The 25,457-nt window shown below is 47.1% G+C and overlaps 1 protein-coding gene across 1 annotated transcript; it reads left to right on the forward strand.

Moving 5' to 3' along the window:
* Positions 1-2,977: 2,977 nt before the first annotated feature.
* Positions 2,978-3,922, forward strand: LOC120994096 (olfactory receptor 2AT4-like). The gene has a single exon (XM_040422555.1). It carries the CDS (start codon positions 2,978-2,980, stop codon positions 3,920-3,922), a length of 945 nt encoding a protein of 314 aa, XP_040278489.1.
* The last annotated feature ends 21,535 nt before the right edge of the window (positions 3,923-25,457 follow it).

A 25,457-nucleotide genomic window follows, 5' to 3' on the forward strand; every position in this document is an offset into this window, starting at 1 on the left:
GGGCTTAAGGAGGGCATATAATCTTGTTAGAATCAAGGAAGGGGATGAATGGAAGACGGCTTTTAATACCCCTGAGGGGCACTTTGAGAACCTGCTCATGCCTTTTGAGTTGACCAATGCTCCTGCGGTTTTCCAGCATTTTGTGAATGACATTTTTCATTACCTTGTGGGGAGGTTTGTTATCGTGTATTTGGGTGACATTCTAATTTATTCTCCAGACGTGGAGATACATCCGGATCACATTAGACAGGTGTTACAGATCCTAAGAGATAATAAATTGTACGCAAAATTAGAGAAGTGTGTTTTTGCTGTACATGAGGTGCAGTTTTTGGACTACCTGCTGTCATCTACAGGTTTTCGAATGGATCCAGAGAAAGTCCGTCCTGTATTGGACTGGGATTGACCCGAAAATCTGAAGGCTCTTATGCGGTTTTTGGGGTTTACCAGCTATTACTGAAAATGTATCTAGAATTATTAGACAATAGTAAAACCCTTAACTGACATGACTAAGAAAGAGACGGATGTCTCAGTGGGGTCTGATTCGGCATTGCAAGCCTTCTCTGTGATTAAGGAGTGCTTGTCTTCTGTCCCTATATTGGTGCAGCCCGATGTATCACAACCTTTTATTGTGGAAGTGGACGCGTCCGAGGTGGGGGTAGGAGCAGTTTTATCGCAGGGCCCGTCACCTGGTAAATGGCGTCCATGTGCCTTTTTCTCTAAAAAACTCTCTTCCGCAGAGAGAAATTATGATGTGGATAACAGAGATTTACTGGCCATTAAGTTGGCTTTTGAGGAAGCCAGATGGTCTTTGTTTTTCACCAGATTTAATTTCATTGTTACCTATCGTCCTGGGGTTAAGAACATCAAAGCAGATGCCTTGTCACATCGTTTTTCTGGACGTGGTGATTTTGAAAATCCGAGTCCTATACTGCCGGAAGGGGTGGTGACATCCGCTCTTTAGCCTGACCTAGAGGTGAAGGTGTTAGAGGCCCAGGGAGACGCAATGGATTCTTGTCCCTCTGGGAAACTGTTTGTGCCATCAGAATTGTGTCTCAAGGTGTTTGAGGAACATCACTGTACGGTTCTTACGAGACACCCTGGGAGTAGATCCACTGCCGACCTCATCTCTCGTAGATTCTGGTGGCCTGGGTTGCGTAAGTGTGTTGAGGACTGTGTCACCCTGTAGTACCTGTGCACGTGCTAAGGTGACACATACTCGGCCTTCCGGATCTCAACTTCTGTTGCCTATCCAGACCATGGACTCACTAATGCATGGATTTTATCACTGTGGTGGTAGTTAATCGCTTTAGTAAAATGGTGCACTTTATAGCATTGCCAGGCCTACCTAAGGCTAAAACACTTGCACAAGTGTTTGTTGACAACATTGTGAAACTACATGGCATTCCCTCTGACGTGGTCTTGAATCGGGGGACTCAGTTTGTTTCCAGATACTAGAGGGAGTTCTGTACTTGACTGGAGGTGCAACTGTCCTTTTCTTCGGCTTTTCCTCCTCAGTCGAACGGACAGATAGGACGCACTAATCAGAGTCTGGAGACTTACTTGAGATGTTTTGTCTCTGAGAACCAGGAGAAGTGGTCTTCGTTTTTGTCTTCGGCAGAGTTTGCCATAAACAATCGTAGACAGGAGTCCACTGGTAAGTTGCAGATTTTTGGGGCATATGGGTTTCACCCGCAGTTTGGCACCTACTCTGGTTCTGATACTTCTGGTATCCCTGAGGAGGAATGTTTTTCATCATCATTGTCATCTATATGGCGGTAAATTCAAAATAACTTGATGAATATGGACAACAAGTATAAACTTGTGGCTGACGGGAAACGTACGAATGGTCCGGACCAAAGAGTGGGTGATTCTGTGTGGCTGTCCATAAGAAACATTAAGTTGAAGGTACCTTCTTGGGTCCAAAATTTATTGGTCCATATAAGATCACTGCCATTATTAATCCTGTAGCTTTTCGTCTTGAACTTCCTCAGGCCCTGAAAATTCATAATGTGCTTCATAAATGTTTGTTGAAGAGATATGTTGAACCTTTGGAGCCGTCTTTATTTGCCACCCGCTCTTGTCATTGTGGACGGTTCTTCGTAGATCTCTTCAGTATCTTGTTCACTGCAAGGGTTATGGACCAGAGGAGAGGATGTGGTTACCGGTATCTGCCGTGAATGCTAGTGGGTTGGTGAAGGCTTTTCACAGGTCTCACCCAGATAAGGTCGGTCCTGGGTGCCCGGAGGTCACCCGTAGAAGGGGGGGGGGGTACTGTCACGGACATTCCCGCGACAGGTGTCAAAAGATCGGTGAGACTGGCAACACGTGTTTTGATCTGACAGGTTTTCATTGTGGATCAATAGGCGTCTGTGTTGTTTCTGGTAATGGCCACACCCCTTGAAGTTAAGTCTTTCATTTCCCTTTATGTATTTTGTTTGGATTCTGTGTGTTGCATTTACCTATTGTTTGTATTAGGCCTGAAGGAGACTCCTGTTCGTCCTTCCTTTTGGAGGAACATGTAGTCTCGTCCCTGCCATTAGTACCAGGGTCCTATAGGGCTAGATAGGACTCTAGGTATTCCTGCGTATGAACACACCTACCTCTGGGGTCTGTTCATACTGGTAGTCAGTCAGGATTTTGGCTAGGGTTTTACTAGGAGGTGTCTGTCTTCCTTCCCTAGTTCTCAGGCCTGATTCCCTGTTCCCCCCTTTCCTCTGATGTTCGGTGTGGTGTTTCCCTCCCACAACGAAGCATGACACTCTAGCCATGCACTCTACCATTACCACAGGTATATAACATACAGCCCCAATCCATGCAATCTGCCATTACCACGGTGTATAACATCCAGCCTCTAGCACTGTATATATCTTTAGTAGATGCTTATTCATGGTCTTGCATTGTCTTCTCCTGTTCCTCAACATTTTTTCTTAATTCGTTGCTTTTCCAGAATCATCAGAGTCTCCTTCAGGATTGGCAAATGGCTAATTATTCTCAAAACGTTTACTTTGAACTCATTGGGTTTGTGGGAGTACCAGAAAAGTACAACCTTGTGCTCTCGTTCATGATGTTTACTGTCTACAGCACGGCGTTAATAGCCAATGGCACCGTTATCGTCCTGATATTGGTAAGCCGCCACTTACACCAACCCATGTACATCTTCATTGCCAACCTGGCCTTTTCCGACCTGCTCTTTGACACCGTCACCTTGCCAAAGTTTATTGCTAAGTATTGGTTCGGAGCTGGAAGTATGTCTTTCTCTCAATGTTTCTTGCAGCTGTTCTTCGTCCATTGTTTGGGAAGCCTGGATTCCTTTATTCTCGTGCTTATGGCTGGTGATCGATATGTGGCCATCTGTTACCCACTGAGATACTCCTCCATTATCACTCATAGAGTCACTATTGCGAGTTGCAGTCTCAGCTGGCTCTTAGCAGTCATCTCTGCCTTGGTGACACCTGTTCTAATCGGACAACTTCCATTCCCCGGGCAAACCAAAATCTTTAGCTGCTTCTGTTCCAGTTCTGCCCTCTTGCGCTCGGCCATTGGAGACGTTACTCAGGTTCGACAAACTCTCCTGATCGTTGCTCTATGTGTGCTCCTCATCCCATTGGTGGTCATCCTGTTATCTTATGTCATCATAATTATAACTATTCACTGTTCTAGCGTTTCCAGTAACTGGCAGAAGATGTTCTACACATGCACCACTCACTTGCTTGTTCTTAACATCTATTACATCCCTAGGGTATTTGTCTATATTGCCAATTTTGCTAAACTCATCCTACAACCTGATATCAATGTCCTGATACTTTGCATCTACTCCTATTTGCCGCATATCGCCAACCCCATCATCTACTGTCTCAGGACTGTGGAGATCAAAAACACCATTGTAAACCTTTTCAGGAGGAGGATTGGGCTCACAGCGTGAGGAGGACGTACCGGTATCATGTTACTCCTGTTCTTTCCCATGCAGGAACCTATCTTCTTCCTGTTGTTTTCCACATTTTTCCCTCAAGGACATTTTATTTTAGTAACGATAATACAGATTTTTTATATTTAACTTTGTTCTTGTAGAGATTTGATATTTGCTAGCAGAAAATTTGAGAACATTTGCTTTGCTGGAATTGGACCAATATGTGAATCTCAGATCAAGCGCCCATATTTACGCCATTTAAGACAATGAAAGCTTCCTGTAGTGGATCAAGTGATGGCAGAGATGCTGGGACTTAGCAGACTACCATGAGGTTGTCACCAGTGGAGGCTGTTTTTCTATGAGTGAGGAATTGCATGAATCACCCAGTTAAAGCGGGAGAACTGTACAATAAAAGTAAATACATTATCTAAAAATATATAATACATGCAATATGTAATATATTGTATACAAAACAATGACATAATAAGTAAAAACCACACACTGGCATCTGCACCCCAATGCGCAGCCATGATCACTGTGACCACCGCAGACTGTATTAAGCTAATTTCACACTAGAGCTACAGTAAAATGGTCCGGCAGAGAAACAGCCTGCTGGAGATCATCGTCAAGCATGGCTGGATAAAACCTGTCCCCACTGGAAACCATTGACTATAATGGGATCCGGCCTGTTCACGGCACAGTCTGGCTGAATCTTGTCAATAATGCCAGAAACCTGCGGGATCCCCACCAGGTCCCATTATTATTCTATGGGGCCTGGCGGTGCTGCGGCAGTTTCCAGCCTGGTGGTGCTCCAGCAGGCTGTTCCTCTGTCTGAACATTTTAGATTGAGTGTGAAAAAAAGAAAAAATCACAGAAAATAATGCACTAACACAATAGATGCAAGCATTATTTATAGACTTAGCCCTCACTGATATGATAAAATCTGATCAAAACACATCTGTGTCCGCCTACCAGCACCAAGGTCGTCTCAGTCAGGCAGGTCCTACGCTAATCCTACCTATGCCATTGGGCATCTACATTCAGAAGAGCAGACCCTGCGGATATAGTATGTTGCTCCTAGTCACCTCTGTGTGCATCAAGCAACCGATGAGAGGAGGAGCAAGCACAGCTATATGTACCACCTAATGAAGGTCGCCCGTGGGAGCACGCACAGCTATAAGTACTACCTAATCAAGGTCGCCCATGGGAGCACGCACAGCTATAAGTACTACCTAATCAAGGTCGCCTGTGGGAGCACGCACATCTATATGTACCACCTAGTCATGGTCGCATGTGGGATAGGTTGGGCAAAAGTGCACAAAAATGCTACTCCCAAGATAATAGAAGTGATAATAGAGGGATCAATAGCTGAATGCTTCAATGGGACAGTGTGGAGATGCTTGGTGACCAGGGGTGTTGTTAGGCTAAAACATTTGGAGCCTGAGCCCCTGATGTTTTGTCCCAGGCCCCGGATGTCCTGCCTGCCTGATAGATACAACTGTAAGTCCTCGGCATGGCAATACATTTGAATCTAATGCAATGGAAGAGCTGAAGGACCTGTGATGACATCACAGTCATGTGATCAGTGCTGAAGGCAGTGGTTGAGAAGGACCTGTAATGATGTCAGCATCATGTGACCAGTGTAGGACAGGATGGCAGTGAGAAGGAGAAGTCCTAGGGAAGATTCTCAGTGTGAGAGGCAGAGCAATGCTGGAAGTTGTGCTTATTTGACTGTGACTGTATGTTAGGGCTGAAGGGAGGGATGTTATTTACATGGGACTGAATGTTAGAGGCAGCTGTGGAAGGGAGTGATATTATTTATATGGGACTGAATGTTGAAGGCAGCTGTGGGAGGAAGTGATGTTATTTACATGGGACTGTGTGTTGGAGGTGGCTATGGGATCGGGTGATGTCTTGGGGCTCAGACTGCTTGGCCAACTCTGCGCTTTCAGCAGTGGACCTGATGGAAGACAATGTGAAGGAACTGGAGGCACTGTCAGCCACCCAATCTACTACTGCCTCTACTTGCTCTGGACCTCACCCACAAAATTGCCTGACAGACGAATAATTGTATATCCATGTCACGGATGCAAAGGAGGTGTTTTGTGCCACAATTAACAGATCGATTAACTATTCTATTACAGTAAGATGGATGCAAAGGTGGTGTTTGGAACCCCCAAAAAAATTGTGTTGTGTCACCCTTAGACCAAACACCATGATTAAGTCTGGTATTTCCATCTCACTGGTGCAGAGGAGCTGTATTGCACCCCTCAGTAATGTCTACAGGTCACTAGCACACTTTTTAAAACTAATATAACCCTCTCCCTGCCTGCAGCAGCATCCTATCCCTACACTAGTCGGAGCAGAATGGTGGCGCACCACGTGATCCATGCATGTCAGGGCTGGCTAGCCATGAGAAGTTCAACCCTGTCAGTATTGACATGACACTGCAGACTCTGCCTTCTAACTACTGTATAATGTGATGCCCTCTAATGACAATGAGATGAATTTGCCCTTTAACCACCTCCGGACCGCTGTACGCACAGACGCGTCCTGGAGGTGGTTGATTCATTCCTCCTGGACGCGCCGGCGCGTCATCTCGCGAGACGCGAGATTTCGGTCACAGCCGGCCCGCGCATGCGCATCGCGGGCCGGCAAAAGTTAGAGGAGTATTTCATCAGCAACCTGCCAGCCAATGATCGTCGCTGGCAGGTTGCTGATTTTTAAAAAATCGAATCACAAGCCAGATAACAGATCATATTAGTAAATATGATCTGTTATATGGCTTCTCTGCTTCTCTGCTGGTCCTTTTCGTCGGTTGGATCCAGCAGAGAAGCAGACATCACTGTGAGTACACACCAAACACTGCCCTTAGCCCCTGATCACCATCCATCACCCCCATCATCCAAATTAACCCCTTGATCGCCCCCTGTCAATCACTTAGTGAAAGACAAAAAGTGATCAGTGTAAACTGACACTTTTTTTTTTCACTAGTATTGGCTGTTAGGTTTTAGGGATAGTTTAGGCCCCTTGGTTAGGTAGTTAGCGTCAGTTAGCGCCCACCCCACCGCACCGCAGTCACTTTTATTCGCTGTTTAGCGTATCGCTAATCAGCATTTGTACTTTTATAGTATCTGTAAGTGATCAAAACTGATCACGGTCAGATCTATAATAGTATTAGTGTCACTTTAGTTCGCCCTCCACCCAAAACGCAGTGTTTGCCCGATCAGGCCTGATCGGTCGCCCACACGTGCGTTCACCCACGCCCGCCCCACCGCAGTGACAAAAAAATTTTTTTTTTTGATCACTGCACATTCACTTTACACGCTCTGCGGCGATAAAAAAATCAGTTTTGATATTTTTTATCAACCGCAGCGGCCTCCGGTACTTCGCTAGCCTCCCCTTTGTAAGACAGGCTTGCTTTTTTTCTTGGGTAGTCTCAGGGAATACCCCTAAATTTAGTAGTCCAAATGTCAAACAGGGGGTATTCTTCTGAAGAGGCCTACAGGATTCTGACCCAGTCGGATGAGGAGTGGGAACCCTCATCTGATGAATCTAGCGGGTCAGAATATGAACCTGTAGAAAGCAGTGGCTCTCTGACCCAAAGTTCGGACGAGGAGGTTGAGGTCCCTGGCAGCACCAGGCGTACCCGGCCCCGTGTCGCTAGACCACAGGTTATGCAGGATCCGCTTCAAGAGCAGCAGAGTGGGGCTGTCGCTGCCGGATCACGTGGTGAGGCATACACCAGCAGCGCAGCCCTTCCTGGACCTAGTACCAGCACTGCCGTACAACATGGTGAAGTAGCGAGCACCAGAAGGGCAGTTGAAGCTGGTACGGTGGCACGTGCACTAGTTACCCCGTCGCAGCCACCGCACAGACAGGCCCGTAGAGCCCCTAGAATCCCTGAGGTGCTGGCAAACCCTGATTGGCAGTCACCAACTTCAGCCGCACCAGTAGTTCCCCCTTTCACCGCCCAGTCTGGAGTTCGGGTTGAGACGGCTCAGATCAGTACGGCCCTGGGATTTTTTGAGCTGTTCTTGACTGCGGAGCTCTTGGACTTAGTCGTGGCAGAGACCAACCAATATGCCACACAATTTATAACCGCAAACCCGGGAAGCTTTTATGCCCAGCCTTTCCGGTGGAAACCAGTCCAAGTTTCCGAACTTAAAATTTTTCTGGGCCTTCTCCTCAACATGGGCCTGACAAAAAAGCATGAATTGCGGTCATATTGGTCAACGCACCCAATTCATCACATGCCCATGTTCTCTGCTGCTATGTCCAGGACACGATTTGAGGCCATCCTGCGTTTCCTGCACTTTAGCGACAACACCACCTCCCGTCCCAGAGGCCACCCAGCTTTTGACCGGCTCCACAAAATTCGGCCCCTCATAGACCATTTCAACCAGAAATTTGCAGATTTGTATACCCCTGAGCAAAACATCTGCGTAGACGAGTCCCTAATACATTTTACCGGGCGCCTTGGCTTCAAACAGTACATCCCAAGCAAGCGTGCCCGGTATGGGGTCAAATTGTATAAGCTCTGTGAAAGGGCCACAGGCTATACCCACAAATTTCGGATCTATGAGGGAAAAGATCAGACCCTGGAGCCGGTCGGTTGCCCTGACTACCTGGGGAGCAGTGGGAAGACAGTCTGGGACTTGGTGTCACCCTTATTCGGCAAGGGGTACCATCTTTATGTGGACAATTTTTACACAAGTGTGGCCCTCTTTAGGCATTTGTTTCTAGAACGGATTTGCGCCTGTGGCACCGCGCGAACTAGTCGCGTGGGCTTCCCCCAACGGCTTGTAACCACCCGTCTTGCAAGGGGGGAGAGGGCTGCCTTGTGTAACGAAGAACTGCTCGCGGTGAAATGGAGAGACAAGCGTGACGTTTACATGCTCTCCTCCATTCACGCAGACACGACAATACAAATTCAAAGGGCAACCCGTGTCATTGAAAAGCCCCTCTCAGTCCACGACTATAATGCGCTCATGGGAGGGGTGGACTTCAATGACCAGATGTTGGCTCCCTATTTAGTTTCCCGCAGAACCAGACGCTGGTATAAGAAGGTGTCTGTATATTTAATTCAATTGGCGCTCTACAATAGTTTTGTTCTCTACAGTAAGGCTGGGAGAACACGATCCTTCCTCAAATTCCAGGAAGAGATCATCGAGAACCTCCTTTACCCAGGAGGTTCCGTGGCCCCATCCACCAGTGTAGTTAGCCGTCTACACGAGCGACATTTCCCCAGTGTCGTTGCTGGTACCTCAACCCAACCGCCACCCCGAAAAAAATGTCGTGTCTGTAGCAGGAGTGGAATAAGGCGTGACACCCGCTATTTCTGTCCTGACTGTCCGGACCACCCTGCCCTATGCTTAGGAGAGTGTTTCCGGAAGTACCACACACAGGTACACCTAGCATAGGGATCACATCTCACCAGGACAGGCACACAGGGCTATTAGGGCCCTTTCTCTCACAGCTGCTGCAAACCTCTCCTTTCACCTGGGATAAAGTGCATAACGTACTTCGCCACATCTTTGGGCGATTTGCGCTTTGCACATTGTCCCATGGGGAAGGAGAGGTTTGTTCTATAAAGGTAAAAAAAACAAAACAAAAAAAAAATTACCGGTAAGTAAAAAAGTTAAAAAAGTTTAAAAAAGTTAATATGTTCTGTTCTAAAGTTAATAAAGTTATTGCTTTGCGGCCTGGTTTTTTCTTTTTTGTTTTGTTTTTTTTACCTTCCAGGTGGACCATCCGATCGACCAGCTGCAGCACTGATGTGCATTCGGACAGAAGCATTGCGCTGCTGTCAGATTACACGCAAGTCGGTGTATGCGGCGCTGCAAGACGAGATTTCTCCTCTGCAGTAAAAGATATGTTTGCCAAGGCATATGAGCTGAGGAGGTGGCGGTGTTCATATACTTTGGCAAACACTTTGTATATATAAAAAAAAAAATCCCGGCAATGATTTATTCATCCACATCGATTGATGTGAATGGAGAAATCTGGTTTGCCAGGGCATACGAGCTGAAGTGGGTATGGATGTTGGGCGGAGCTCCTATGTCCTGGCAGACGCCTTTCCCCTCCTTTTTTCTTTTTTTGGCCGAGATTTTTTCATCCACATTGATCGATGCGAATGAAGAAATCTGTGCCGTTCATTTTTTTCTTTCAGCCCAGAGGCTGAACGGAAAAAAAAAATCTCATTACCCGTATGCTCAATATAAGGAGAATAGCAGAAACTCCTAATGCTGGGCATACATGTAATGATTGCGGAGACCCTCAAATGCCAGGGCAGTACAAACACCCCACAAATAACACCATTTTGGAAAGAAGACACCCCAAGGTATTCGCTGAGGGGCATATTGAGTCCATGAAAGATTGAAATTTTTGTCCCAAGTTAGCGGAAAGGGAGACTTTGTGAGAACAAAATCAAAAAAATCAATTTCCGCTAACTTGTGCCAAAATTTTTTTTTTTCAATGAACTCGCCATGCCCCTCATTGAATACCTTGGGGTGTCTTCTTTCCAAAATGGGGTCACATGTGGGGTATTTATACTGCCCTGGCATTTTAGGGGCCCCAAAGCGTGAGAAGAAGTCTGGTATCCAAATGTCTAAAAATGCCCTGCTAAAAGGAATTTGGGCCCCTTTGCCCACCTAGGCTGCAAAAAAGTGTCACACATCTGGTATCTCCGTACTCAGGAGAAGTTGAGGAATGTGTTTTGGGGTGTCTTTTTACATATACCCATGCTGGGTGAGATAAATATCTTGGTCAAATGCAAACTTTGTATAAAAAAAATGGGAAAAGTTGTCTTTGCCAAGATATTTCTCTCACCCAGCATGGGTATATGTAAAATGACACCCCAAAACACATTCCCCACCTTCTCCTGAGTACGGAGATACCAGATGTGTGACACTTTTTTGCAGCCTAGGTGGGCAAAGGGGCCCACATTCCAAAGAGCACCTTTCGGATTTCACAGGTCATTTACCTACTTACCACACATTAGGGCCCCTGTAAAATGCCAGGGCAGTATAACTACCCCACAAGTGACCCCATTTTGGAAAGAAGACACCCCAAGGTATTCCGTGAGGGGCATGGCAAGTTCCTAGAATTTTTAATTTTTAGTCACAAGTTAGTGGAAAATGATGATTTTTTTTTTTTTTTTTTTTTTTTCATACAAAGTCTCATATTCCACTAACTTGTGACAAAAAATAAAAACTTCCATGAACTCACTATGCCCATCAGCGAATACCTTGGGGTCTCTTCTTTCCAAAATGGGGTCACTTGTGGGGTAGTTATACTGCCCTGGCATTCTAGGGGCCCAAATGTGTGGTAAGGAGTTTGAAATCAAATTCAGTAAAAAATGACCTGTGAAATCCGAAAGGTGCTCTTTGGAATGTGGGCCCCTTTGCCCACCTAGGCTGCAAAAAAGTGTCACACATCTGGTATCTCCGTACTCAGGAGAAGTTGAGGAATGTGTTTTGGGGTGTCTTTTTACATATACCCATGCTGGGTGAGATAAATATCTTGGTCAAATGCCAACTTTGTATAAAAAAATGGGAAAAGTTGTCTTTTGCCAAGATATTTCTCTCACCCAGCATGGATATATATAAAATGACACCCCAAAACACATTCCCCACCTTCTCCTGAGTACGGAGATACCAGATGTGTGACACTTTTTTGCAGCCTAGGTGGGCAAAGGGGCCCATATTCCAAAGAGCACCTTTCGGATTTCACAGGTCAATTTTTACAGAATTTGATTTCAAACTCCTTACCACACATTTGGGCCCCTAGAATGCCAGGGCAGTATAACTACCCCACAAGTGACCCCATTTTGGAAAGAAGACACCCCAAGGTATTCCGTGAGGGGCATGGCGAGTTCCTAGAATTTTTTATTTTTTGTCACAAGTTAGTGGAAAATGATGATTTTTTTTTTTTTTTTTTTTTCATACAAAGTCTCATATTCCACTAACTTGTGACAAAAAATAAAAACTTCCATGAACTCACTATGCCCATCAGCGAATACCTTGGGGTCTCTTCTTTCCAAAATGGGGTCACTTGTGGGGTAGTTATACTGCCCTGGCATTCTAGGGGCCCAAATGTGTGGTAAGGAGTTTGAAATCAAATTCTGTAAAAATTGACCTGTGAAATCCGAAAGGTGCTCTTTGGAATATGGGCCCCTTTGCCCACCTAGGCTGCAAAAAAGTGTCACACATCTGGTATCTCCGTACTCAGGAGAAGGTGGGGAATGTGTTTTGGGGTGTCATTTTATATATACCCATGCTGGGTGAGAGAAATATCTTGGCAAAAGACAACTTTTCCCATTTTTTTATACAAAGTTGGCATTTGACCAAGATATTTATCTCACCCAGCATGGGTATATGTAAAAAGACACCCCAAAACACATTCCTCAACTTCTCCTGAGTACGGAGATACCAGATGTGTGACACTTTTTTGCAGCCTAGGTGGGCAAAGGGGCCCACATTCCAAAGAGCACCTTTCGGATTTCACAGGTCATTTTTTACTGAATTTGATTTCAAACTCCTTACCACACATTTGGGCCCCTAGAATGCCAGGGCAGTATAACTACCCCACAAGTGACCCCATTTTGGAAAGAAGACACCCCAAGGTATTCCGTGAGGGGCATGGTTAGTTCCTAGAATTTTTTATTTTTTGTCACAAGTTAGTGGAAAATGATGATTTTTTTTTTTTTTTTTTTTTTCATACAAAGTCTCATATTCCACTAACTTGTGACAAAAAATAAAAACTTCCATGAACTCACTATGCCCATCAGCGAATACCTTGGGGTCTCTTCTTTCCAAAATGGGGTCACTTGTGGGGTAGTTATACTGCCCTGGCATTCTAGGGGCCCAAATGTGTGGTAAGGAGTTTGAAATCAAATTCTGTAAAAATTGACCTGTGAAATCCGAAAGGTGCTCTTTGGAATATGGGCCCCTTTGCCCACCTAGGCTGCAAAAAAGTGTCACACATCTGGTATCTCCGTACTCAGGAGAAGTTGAGGAATGTGTTTTGGGGTGTCTTTTTACATATACCCATGCTGGGTGAGATAAATATCTTGGTCAAATGCCAACTTTGTATAAAAAAATGGGAAAAGTTGTCTTTTGCCAAGATATTTCTCTCACCCAGCATGGGTATATATAAAATGACACCCCAAAACACATTCCCCACCTTCTCCTGAGTACGGAGATACCAGATGTGTGACACTTTTTTGCAGCCTAGGTGGGCAAAGGGGCCCATATTCCAAAGAGCACCTTTCGGATTTCACAGGTCAATTTTTACAGAATTTGATTTCAAACTCCTTACCACACATTTGGGCCCCTAGAATGCCAGGGCAGTATAACTACCCCACAAGTGACCCCATTTTGGAAAGAAGAGACCCCAAGGTATTCGCTGATGGGCATAGTGAGTTCATAGAACTTTTTATTTTTTGTCACAAGTTAGTGGAATATGAGACTTTGTAAGAAAAAAAAAAAAAAAAAAAAAAATCATCATTTTCCGCTAACTTGTGACAAAAAATAAAAAGTTCTATGAACTCACTATGCCCATCAGTGAATACCTTAGGGTGTCTACTTTCAGAAATGGGGTCATTTGTGGGGTGTTTGTACTGTCTGGCCATTGTAGAACCTCAGGAAACATGACAGGTGCTCAGAAAGTCAGAGCTGCTTCAAAAAGCGGAAATTCACATTTTTGTACCATAGTTTGTAAACGCTATAACTTTTACCCAAACCATTTTTTTTTTACCCAAACATTTTTTTTTTATCAAAGACATGTAGAACTATAAATTTAGAGCAAAATTTCTATATGGATGTCGTTTTTTTTGCAAAATTTTACACCTGAAAGTGAAAAATGTCATTTTTTTGCAAAAAAAATCGTTAAATTTCGATTAATAACAAAAAAAGTAAAAATGTCAGCAGCAAAGAAATACCACCAAATGAAAGCTCTATTAGTGAGAAGAAAAGGAGGTAAAATTCATTTGGGTGGTAAGTTGCATGACCGAGCAATAAACGGTGAAAGTAGTGTAGGTCAGAAGTGTAAAAAGTGGCCTGGTCTTTCAGGGTGTTTAAGCACTGGGGGCTGAGGTGGTTAATGATAATAAAATGAGTCTGCAGAGTCCACCCTCTAATGATAATGAGATGACTCTGCAGAGTCCACCCTCTAATGATAATGAGATGACTCAGCAGAGTCCACCCTCTAATGATAATGAGATGACTCTGCAGAGTCCACCCTCTAATGATAATGAGATGACTCTGCAGAGTCCACCCTCTAATGATAATGAGATAACTAAGCACAGTCCGCCCTCTAATTATAATGAGATAACTCAGCAGAGTCCACCATCTAATGATAATGAGATGACTCTCTGCAGAGTCCACCCTCTAATGATAATGAGATGACTTTGATGACCCCACCTTCCAGTGATAATGACATCATTCTGCTGACCTCAACCTTGAATGATAATGAGTTGAGATGAGCAAATTTTTAAAAAATTAGATTTGGCTGTTTTGCCGAATTTTTCGAAAAAATTTGCTTCGATCCGAATTTATTTGCGGCGAATTATGTTAAAAACTGCTATTTCTGGGCTTCAGAGAGCCTTTATAGTGGTGCAGAACACTGTGCCTTGCAGTAACACGCATAGAGAGTCTGCTGTGGTAGTGAAATAATACTGTGAGTCCGTATGACATGTAGATGACAGGCGTCACTCTTAGAATCACTGCACACTTCACTTATTTGGGCAGTCACGGAGCCAAAACTGACCAAATAACTAAAGTATTCAGCCTTACAGGTCGATGTTAGCGTCAAGAAGAAGCGCACTCCTTTTACACCGTTGTCAGCTGATTCCACATAGATGTCTACAGAACCTGTTCTATTAAACGCTTATACAAGTAGAGCCCCCGACAGAGTGGAGAGGGTGTCAGCAGTAAGTTTGTGTTGACGTCACTGATTAATTTACCCCAATCTCTGATTCGTCAGAACAATAACCCACAAAAAACGGATCCTGTCTGTGGAGCATCCACCTTTACTCGGTCAGCATTTGGTCAGTAATCCATCAGTATTGCTAAAGCCCAAAAAAAACAGGAGTAGATCTAAAACAGAGATGACACGTGAATGGAAAATTTGCGTGTCTTCTGTGTTTTGTACCCACTCCTGCTTTTGGCTTCCAAATTATAAGCCAATTCTGATGGGACCATACAGGCCTTAAAGCTGCTACACAGACAGGATCCGTTGTGCGTCTCATTTTTCCTTCCTTCTGACAGATCAGAAGAAGTGTCAAATAAATGATGATGATGATGTCAACCAGGCCAAAAGCAAAAATAGTGGACCAGTCATGAAGTGGGGAGGGTGGGAACAGCACGAGAAGTTCACAGAGTGGACCTATGAAATAGTGGTGAGGTGGAAGCAGCATGAGGAGACCACAGAGTGGCACAATGACCGAGTCTGTAGGTGGCAGCAGCATGAGGAAGCCACAGAGTGGCACAATGACAGAGTCTGGAGGTGGCAGCATCAGCATCAGAAGGAAGCCATAGATTCGGACATTGACCGAGTCTGGAGTTGGCAGCAGCAGCAGCATCAGTAGGAAGCCACAGAGTGGCACATTAACCGAGTCTGTTGGTGGCAGCAGCATGAGGAAGCCACAGAGTGGCACAATGACAGAGTCTAGAGGTGGCAGCATCAGCATCAGTAGGAGGCCACAGATTGGCACATTGACCGAGTCTGGAGGTGGCAGCAGCATGAGGAAGCCACAGAATGGCACTATGAAAAAGTGTGGAGGTAGCAGCAGCATGAGTAGGCCACAGAGTGGCACAATAACTGAGTCTAGAGGTGGCAGCAGCATGAGTAGGCCACAGACTGGCACAATTACAGAGTCTGGAGGTGGCAGCAGCATCAGGAGAGGGCCACCGAGTGGCACAATGACAGAGTGTGGAGGTGGCGGCAGCACCAGGATAAGGCCACCAAGTGTCACAACAACAGAGTATGCAGGGCTCCAGATGGCGACCAAAATGGTCGCCAATGCGACTTAGAATTTACAAATGGCGACAAGACTTTTTAGTCTTGTCGCCATTTGTGACTAGACCCGCCGCCGCAGCTCTGCTCAATACAGCGGCGGGGCACAGGAGCTGATGTTCTCAGCAGCACAGGAGGAGTCTCTCCCTCCCCCCTGTGCTGCAGCTGCCGCCGCCTCTGCCAATAAGAAGAGGCAGGAGGAGGAGGAGGAGGGGCTGTGGCCACTGCGCCACCAATGAAGAAAACTGACCTGTCATACAAATACAGGAGGCGGGTGCCGGAATCAAATAGCTGGCACCCGACCTCTGTGACAGGGAGCTGCGATCAGCTGCAGTTGAGTTAACCCTTCAGGTGCGGTACCTGAGGGGTTAATTGTAGCTGATCGCAGCCCCCTGTCACAAAGGTCGGGTGCCAGCTATTTGATTCCGGCACCCGCCTCCTGTATTTGTATAAGAAACGTTGGTGGCACAGTGCGCCCCCCCCCCCCCCAAACACCCCAGTATAAGAAACATTGGTGGCACAGTGCGGCCCCCCCCCCCCCCAGTATAATAAACATTGGTGGCTCAGTGGGAAGTGCCAATGAGGGTTAAAAATAATAAAAGAAAATTAACTCACCTCCTCCAGTTGATCGCATAGCTGCCGGTCTCCTGTACTTACTTCTTTCTTCAGGACCTGTGGTGACGTCACTGAGCTTATCACCATGGTAATGGATCATGTGATGAGCACAGTGACGTCACCACAGGTCCTGAAGAAAGAAGTAAGTACAGGAGACCGGCAGCTATGCGATCAACTGGAGGAGGTGAGTTAATTTTCTTTTATTATTTTTAACCCTCATTGGCACTTCCCACTGAGCCACCAATGTTTATTATACTTGGGGGGGGGGGCGCACTGTGCCACCAACGTTTCTTATACAAATACAGGAGGCGGGTTAGGGTTGAGTAAATTATTTTTTTATTTTTTAACCCTCATTGGCACTGCCCACTGCGCCACCAATGTTTATTATATTGGGGGGGGGGCACACTGCGCCACCAATGTTTATTATTTTGAGGGGGGGCGCACTGCACCACCAATGTTTATTATATTGGGGTGATGGGGGGGCGCACTGCGCCACCAATGTTTATTATACTGGGGTGATGGGGGGCGCACTGCGCCACCAATGTTTATTATACTGGGGTGATGGGGGGCGCACTGCGCCACCAATGTTTATTATACTGGGGTGATGGGGGGCGCACTGCGCCACCAATGTTTATTATACTGGGGTGATGGGGGGCGCACTGCGCCACCAATGTTTATTATACTGGGGTGATGGGGGGCGCACTGCGCCACCAATGTTTATTGTATTGGGGTGATGGGGGGGCGCACTGCGCCACCAATGTTTATTATATTGGGGTGATGGGGGGGCGCACTGCGCCACCAATGTTTATTATACTGGGGTGATGGGGGGGCGCACTGCGCCACCAATGTTTATTATACTGGGGTGATGGGGGGCGCACTGCGCCACCAATGTTTATTATATTGGGGTGATGGGGGGGCGCACTGCGCCACCAATGTTTATTATACTGGGGTGTTGGGGGGCGCACTGCGCCACCAATGTTTATTATACTGGGGTGATGGGGGGCGCACTGCGCCACCAATGTTTATTATACTGGGGTGTTGGAGGGGCGCACTGCGCCACCAATGTTTATTATACTGGGGTGTTGGAGGGGCGCACTGCGCCACCAATGTTTATTATACTGGGGTGATGGGGGGCGCACTGCGCCACCAATGTTTATTATATTGACCTTCTACTATGCATTCTGTATTCAAAATGCTATTATTTTCCCTTATAACCATGTTATAAAGGGAAAATAATACAGTGAATAGACTTTCATCCTAGGAACCATGCGTGAAAATCGCGCCGCATCCGCACTTGCTTGCGATTTTCACACAGCCCCATTAACTTCTATGGGGCCTGCGTTGCGTGAAAAACGCACAACAGAGCATGCTGCAATTTTCACGCAACGCACAAGTGATGTGTGAAAATCACCGCTCATGTGCACAGCCCCATAGAAGTGAATGGGTCCGGATTTAGTGCGGGTGCATTCCGGTATTTTGAATGCCGGATCTGGCACTAATACATTCCTATGGGGAAAAATGCTGGATCCGGCATTCAGGCAAATCTTCATTTTTTTTTCGCCGGAGATAAAACCGTAGCATGCTGCGGTTTTATCTTTTGCCTGATCAGTCAAAATGACTGAACTGAAGACATCCTGATGCATCCTGAACGGATTACTCTCCATTCAGAATGCATGGGGATAAAACTGATCAGTTATTTTCCGGTATAGAGCCCCTAGGACGGAACTCTATGCCGGAAAAGAATAACGCTAGTGTGAAAGTACCCTAAAATATTAAGTTTAAATCCCCCTTTCCCAATTTTACATATAAAATATATAAACAATAAATAAATAAACATATTACATAGCGCTGTCCAAACTATTAAATTATTCAAAAATATCTCCTATGCGGTGAGCATTCGCCATTTTTTAGTCAACTTGTCACCCCAAAAAATAGGATAGGACGGTTCTATTATGGGCCGAATGTTTCATAAAATGCGAAATGCACGCGGCTTTTTTTGTTTTTGTTTTTTTTGCGCGGTATTGAGTATCGCAATACTTTTTTATGGTGACGAAAGCGAATCAAAATTTTGGTTTCAAAACAACCCTACGCCGATCTGATCGGCATAGCGTTGTCACGATACCAAAATTTTGATTCAGTTTCGATTTGGCGACTAAAAATTTGATTTGGCTCCTAAATTTTTCAGTTCAGGAGCCAATGGCTACTAGGTATTTTTTTTAGGCTGGAGCACTGGTATGGAGTTGGCAGCAGTATGAGGATACCACAGACAGCCACAATGACAGAGCGCGGAGGTGGCGGCAGCAGCAGCATCAGGAGGAGGCCACAGAGTCGCAAGGTGATATAGTGTGGATAAGGCAGCAGCATCAGGATACCACACAATGGCAAGGTGACATAGTGTGAATATGGCAGCAGCAGCAGCAGGATACCACAGGGTGGAAAGGTGACATAGTGTGGAGATGGCATCAACATCAGGAGACCACAGAGTGGCAAGGTGACATAGTGTGGAGATGCCAGCAGCATCAGTATACCACAGAGTGGCAAGGTGACATAGTGTGAAGATGGCAGCAGCATCAGGAGACCACAAAGTGACCCGGTGACAGAGTGGGGCGGTGGATGGCAATACCAGTACCCGTTGACGAAGGTGGGTGAAAGAAGGAGCACTTGGCATCAGATGTGTTGCATAAGGCAGGTGGCAGCATCAGATCTAGTCAAAAGCATCTGGAATTGGTGTGTGGAAATCCTGGCTGATCCATTCCTGATTCATCTTGACAAAGGTCAGTCTTTCCACATTTTGGGTGGACAGGCAAGTTTTCTTTGGGGAAACTATGGCCCCCCTGCACTAAACACCCGCTCTGATGCCACACTACTGGTCGGGCAGGACAGGTTTTCCAGGGCAAACTCTGCTAGTTGCGGCCACAAATCCAGTTTGGCTGCCCAGTAGTCCAGCGGATTTTCAATATGGGGTGGCAGGGTGCTGTCCAAGTATGCCACCACCTGCTGGTTCAGGTCCTGCTCCAGGTCTACCTGCTGCTGCTGGTGAGTAGTTTCTTCACTATGCGGGTGAAGAAAGCTACTCATCAGCGACTGTAGACTTAGGCTGCTGCTGATGGAGCTGGTACTGCTCCTGCCACCCCACCCTACCCCAGCAGTCATGGCAGAGGAACTTGAGCACAGAGGGCCCCCCCGGTCAGACTTACGAGAGGATGGACGATGGCACAGATAGGCAACTCACTACATAGGATATCTCTATAGTAGTTCAGTTTTTCCTCCCTCTCAGTGGGTGTAAAAAAAGGCCCCCATTCTGGACCGGTAGCGAGAGTCCAACAAGGTGGAGACCCAGAAGTCATCCCTCTGCCAAATGGTGACAATTTGGCTGTCACTATGCAAGCAAGTGAGCATGCATCGGGCCATTTGTGTAAGTGACTCGAAGGGACTCCCTGTAGCTGGCCAGCTAAGACCTGTCCTAGGTTGCTAATATAGCTTATATGTTTATACAGCTAGACCTGCCAATGACCTAATACAGTTCCAATGTTTGTGTGTTAAAGACAAAAGCAGAGTTATTTACAGTGACTTCATGTTTAGATGTCATATAACTGTTATATGTTATGTTCACAGTAGCAGAAAAGATAATATGCCTTTAATATTCATTGTATGAATGTGAGGTAAGCTCAATGACACCGCAGACACAACAAAAAGCATAGAGTTAAACTGTTAGACTGTTAAACTGCTGGGCGGTTGTCTTGACCAATCACAGCCTGCCTCACACATAGCAGGAGTTTTGACCAATCACAGCCAGCCTCACACACAGCCTGTGTGGGAAATTCCCCTAGCAGGAGCTGCTAGAATCATTACACCAGAGGAGAGGAGCTGAACATACATTTACTCCACTAAGAGCTGTGTTTTATGGAAGCAAGAGGCCAAAATAGGTATTTAAAACAGTTATATAAGTTCCTATTGTTAATATAGGGATTAGAACTGTATACTGAACTGGTTATATGTATGTTTACTTACAGTTCCACCATACAAATGAACTACTGAGCCATACAATCAAACAATCCAAACAAATTGCATACAAATGCGAACTGGTCATACCAGATCCTAAGCAATTGTATAGAGCAAAGTGCAAACCAAGTAGAGCAAGTAGAACTATTCGTTAGACCTCCGATATACCTCTCAGAGAGATCATAAAGTGCTTAAATAACTTAAAGTGAGAGTACAGATACTCAAGAGAGAAATATATCCACCATTTTATGTTGAATGACAAGATTGAACAGTTGAACCACCATCTTATGCATACCGCCATTTTATAAATCTTTATGTAACACGTGTTTTGCACATGGACTATCTGCCGCGGAGGCGGCAGTGTTATATATGAAGAAAAGTTGAAGTTAATAAAGAAGTTATTTCAAGCATTCTGTGTGCTCTTTAAACCGACTGTTTTCATAGAATGGTGCTAGAGAAATTACAGAGTAATAGACAGTCTGGTTAGACTAAAAGTCAGAGATATCAAAATTCTTCTAATGCCACAGCGCAAAAGCCACTTCATAGTGCTGCGCCTGACATACTCCCTGCCTCTATCTACACTGCATACTGCCACAGTGTGTCTGGGTCCTCTGCCTCGTCTTCCTCATCACCCTGTAGCTCCTCTAGCTGCTCCTGCTCCTCCTCTCCTGTCACCTGAGTAAAAAAAACACAGATTTCGCTACACATTGCTTGTGCTCCAATGTCCTCCTCCTCCAGTTCAGCCCCCACAGGACTCATGTGGCTGTGAGATCTAGGTGCCACGTCTCGAGTGCCCTGACCAGCCATTGTTACCACCATCTGTTCCAGGACATAAAGCAGTGGAATGAGGTTGTTCATCCCATAGTCCTGGCAGTCCGTGGCGTCCTCAAAGGGCTTGAGCAAACGGCAGGTGTCACGCATGACATCAAAGTTACACAGGGGAGTACTCCTATCCGCTTGCATCATCAAGAAATCATTGATGGCCTTTCTCTGTTCGTATTGTCGGTCCAACATATGGAAGATGGAATTCCAACGGGTGGAAACGTCTCATATCAGTCTATGTTGGGGGATGCCGCTCTGCCGCTGCAGCTCAAGGAGGGTGTGTTTTGTGGTGAACGAGTGGCTGAAGTGCATGCAAAGTTTCCTCCCCATTTTTAGGAGGTCTTGCAGATGGGTGGAAGACTTAAGGAACCGCTTGACAACCAGATTGAACACGTGTGCTATGCAGGGCGCATGGCTCAGCCTTCCTTGACGCAGCGCCGACACCATGTTCTTCCCATTTTTGGTCAACATGGTTTCGATTTTAAGTTGTCGTGAAGAAAGCCAGGATTCGATTTCTTGATGAATCACATGGAGCAGTTCCTCCCCTGTGTGACTCCGTTCGCAAAGGCAAACGAGGTGCAGAACAGTGTGACACCGCCGTGCCCTGCACATGTGGTAAGCTGGAGGGGCACTGTGACTTGTCCCTGCAGTGGAGGCTGAGGACACAGTGGAGGATGAGGAGGCAGAGGCGGACATTGTCGCAGGATCAACAGCGTGAGAACGTGGAGGAGGAAGCGGCGTGGCCTGGCCAAGTTGCTGGTGTGGCTGTGCAGGAACCACATTCATCCAGTGGGCCGTAAAGGATATGTACTGTCCCTGACTATAGTTACAGCTCCACATGCTCTTTGGGCAGACACCGACAGGCTCAAGGACTGGCCCACCTTCTGTTCTACATGTTTGTGCAGGGCTGGTACTGTCTTTTTGGCAAAGAAATGACGGCTTGGGACTCTCCACCTCGGCTCGGCACAAGCCATCAGTTCTCTGAAAGGTGCAGAGTCGACCACTTGGAAAGGGAGGGACTGCGGCACTAGCAACTTGGACAGGAGCACATTCATCTTCTGCGCAGTTGGATGCGTTCACGCATACTGCTGTCTCTTGGCAATCGCTTCGGTGATCGATTGCTGATGGAATAGGAGTAGGAGAAGATGGAGGAGTAGGAGGAGCAGGAGCATTAGGACCGGCAGATGATGGGAGGGAAATACAGCTCCCTTTGGCTCAGGTGGTGGAGCCTTGACTGCCTGAAATCGGGTGCGGCGTGCCACTGGGTGATGCAGCGGTTGCTGCGGCAGGCTGGACCACCACATCAGAGCCACGGTTCTCCCAGGCCACTGTTTAGCGACGCTGTATATCTTGAAGCAGGGCTGTAGTCCCAACATTGGCACCTGGGCCATGCTTCACTTTCTGCCCACAGATTCTACATATAACCACGTTCACCTCCTCCGGCGGCTTCACAAAAAACTGCCACACCGCCGAGTAGGTGATTTTCCCCCCAACAGTCCGCACTGACTGACTGCTACTGCCACTACCTGCACCACTACTTCCCGGGCAGGTAGGCTTCTGCAAAGCAGGTGGTCTACCCCGTGCCCGTTTGGCTCCCGAACTCTCACTGCTGCCACCCTGCCGACCTTCCGGCCACCCTATCGACTTGCTAGCTCACAGGCAAGCTGCCACCCTCTTCTCCTGATGATGATGAAGCCCCTTCTGCACCCGGCTCCCAACTGCGATTGGCTTCATCATCATCAAGTAGTGTCTGCACATCACTGATGTCCTCCTCAACGGTCTCTGGGTCAGAAGCCTGATCGCTCGCAACACCACTGTCCACGCCACTCTCCTCATCACTACTTGCCCGCCTAGCGGAGGAAGCGGCGGATGTCTCCTCCAGATTTTGGCTGGCCAGTAGCTGCTGACTGTCCTCTATTAGCTCGTCCTCGCTGTATTGTGGAGCTGAGCCCACAGCATGCAATACTTCTGTGGGTGATGGAACAGCAAAGGACTGAGGCAGGTTGAGGACAGGATAGGGCACAGGGCCTGCTCCCGGGCCATGCCAACTAAGGGTTGTTTCTGACGAACCCACCGACTGTTGGCTGGGTGTATCTGAGGTCACTTGGGATGACGTGGATGACCGAGTTAACCAATCAAGAACTGCTGGGTTGCTGGTCAAGACACGACCGCTAGATGACACCGGGAGCTCAGGCCTCTCGCTGCGACTCCTGCTGCCACGACCCCTTACTCTACTGTGACCTGTGCCTGCGCCATAAAAGTGTAGGCCTCTGCCACTCCTCTGTGCATGGCCTGGCACTTCTCTGCCTGACATACTTTTTGCTGAACTAAATAAATTAAACGCAAATTAAAACACCCCTAAAAGTGACGAATATATTTTTCTTGTTGTACTGAAATACGCCCCTATAGGCTTTCACCCCAAAAAAATTGCAGAAGTGAACTGAGAAAATATTTTTCTTGTAGAACTGAAATACGCCCCTATAAGCTGTCACCAGAAAAAAAATTAATCAGTGAAGTGCGTATAGATTTTTCTTGTTGTTAATGAAATACGCCCCTATACGCTTTCACCAGGAAAAAATTAAGCAGTGAAGTGTGTATAGATTTTCTTTTTGTTACAGAAATATACCCCTATACGCTTTCACCGGGAAAAAATTAAGCAGTGAAGTGCTGTGACAAACTGCCATTTGCCACTGGGCATTGTAGAGGACTTATGGCTAGCCTCCTGCCCTACGACTATGGCCCCGGGACATGTTGCCCTTCAGAAACAGTGACAGAACTGTGCCGCATGTCTGGACTGTTGGTGGGACCGAACGCGGTCAGCGGTGTATGCTGGGGATTCTGTGGAGCTGGAATCGGATGCGCGGATACACGAACGCCGCTGACCCTTACCTTCTGCCATACAGAACTTTCAGCTCCAGAGACTAAGTCCCGTTCGAAGATGGGACTTAGTCGTTTTTCTGCATGGAATTGACCGACCGCACAGCCCAAATCTATGGAACTGTTTTGGGCAGGAAATTGTGCTTGTGGTCGGTCATAAAGGACTTCACTTAACTTTTGATCCGCTGGAGGGATTTGTGTGATTCTACGGCGGTTGTGGAGTCTGCGGTGGTCGTGGTGTCCAGTGCGGTGCTTGTGGTCCTCGGCGCAAGCTAGGAAGCGTCCATTAACGGAAGGGGATCCGTTACATTGGTGGCAAGCGGTGGGATGGCTTCCCTTGTGCGAGGAGCAGCATCCTGGGAACACCAAGCAGAGCTGGAGTATTGGTATAGTCACGTACGGTTTGACGCTATGCTGAAGAGGCGGTTGGCTATCTACGGGCCCCTCCTAACAGAGGAACTTGTACTGGAAGTGAGGAGAGAACTGGCGGAGTATCTGCAGCACGAAGCAGAATATCGGGCAGAGATAGCAAAGTATTCCGTCCCTGCGCCCCAGCAAAAACGTGAGTTACAGGGGGCCGAAGGTGTCGTCCTTCCCCCCCAGCGGCAGTGTGTACCCCAGGGGGCCGAAGGTGTCGTCCTTCCCCCCCAGCGGCAGTGTGTACCCCAGGAGGCCAAAGGTGCCGTCCTTCCCCCCCCAGCGGCAGTGTGTACCCCAGGGGGCCGAAGGTGTCGTCCTTCCCCCCCAGTGGCAGTGTGAACCCCAGGGAGCTGAAGGTGTCGTCCTTCCCCCCCAGCGGCAGTGTGTACCCCAGGGGGCCGAAGGTGTCATCCTTCCCCCCTAGTGGCAGTGTGAACCCCAGGGAGCTGAAGGTGTCGTCCTCCCTCCCCAGCGGCAGTGTGTACCCCAGGGGGCCGAAGGTGTCGTCCTTCCCCCCCAGCGGCAGTGTGTACCCCAGGGAGCTGAAGGTGTCGTCCTTCCTCCCCAGCGGCAGCCTGTGTTTCAGGGAGAGGAGCGCAGCACCCTCTCTCCCCAGCGGCAGCTTACCCTAACAAGGGGAGACACCAATCGCCCAGACGGCACAGATGGGACCGTGGTCTCTGCGCCTGACCTACCGGGATGCTGGACAGCCTGTCCAAATCCCCCACTACCCTCACCAGGACAACAGGAGGAGGGGGTAAGTACAAATTCCCCTCCCCAGTTAACTCCTAACGTG

This window comes from Bufo bufo, chromosome 3, assembly GCF_905171765.1.
Source record: "Bufo bufo chromosome 3, aBufBuf1.1, whole genome shotgun sequence".
NCBI classification, from domain to species: domain Eukaryota; kingdom Metazoa; phylum Chordata; class Amphibia; order Anura; family Bufonidae; genus Bufo; species Bufo bufo.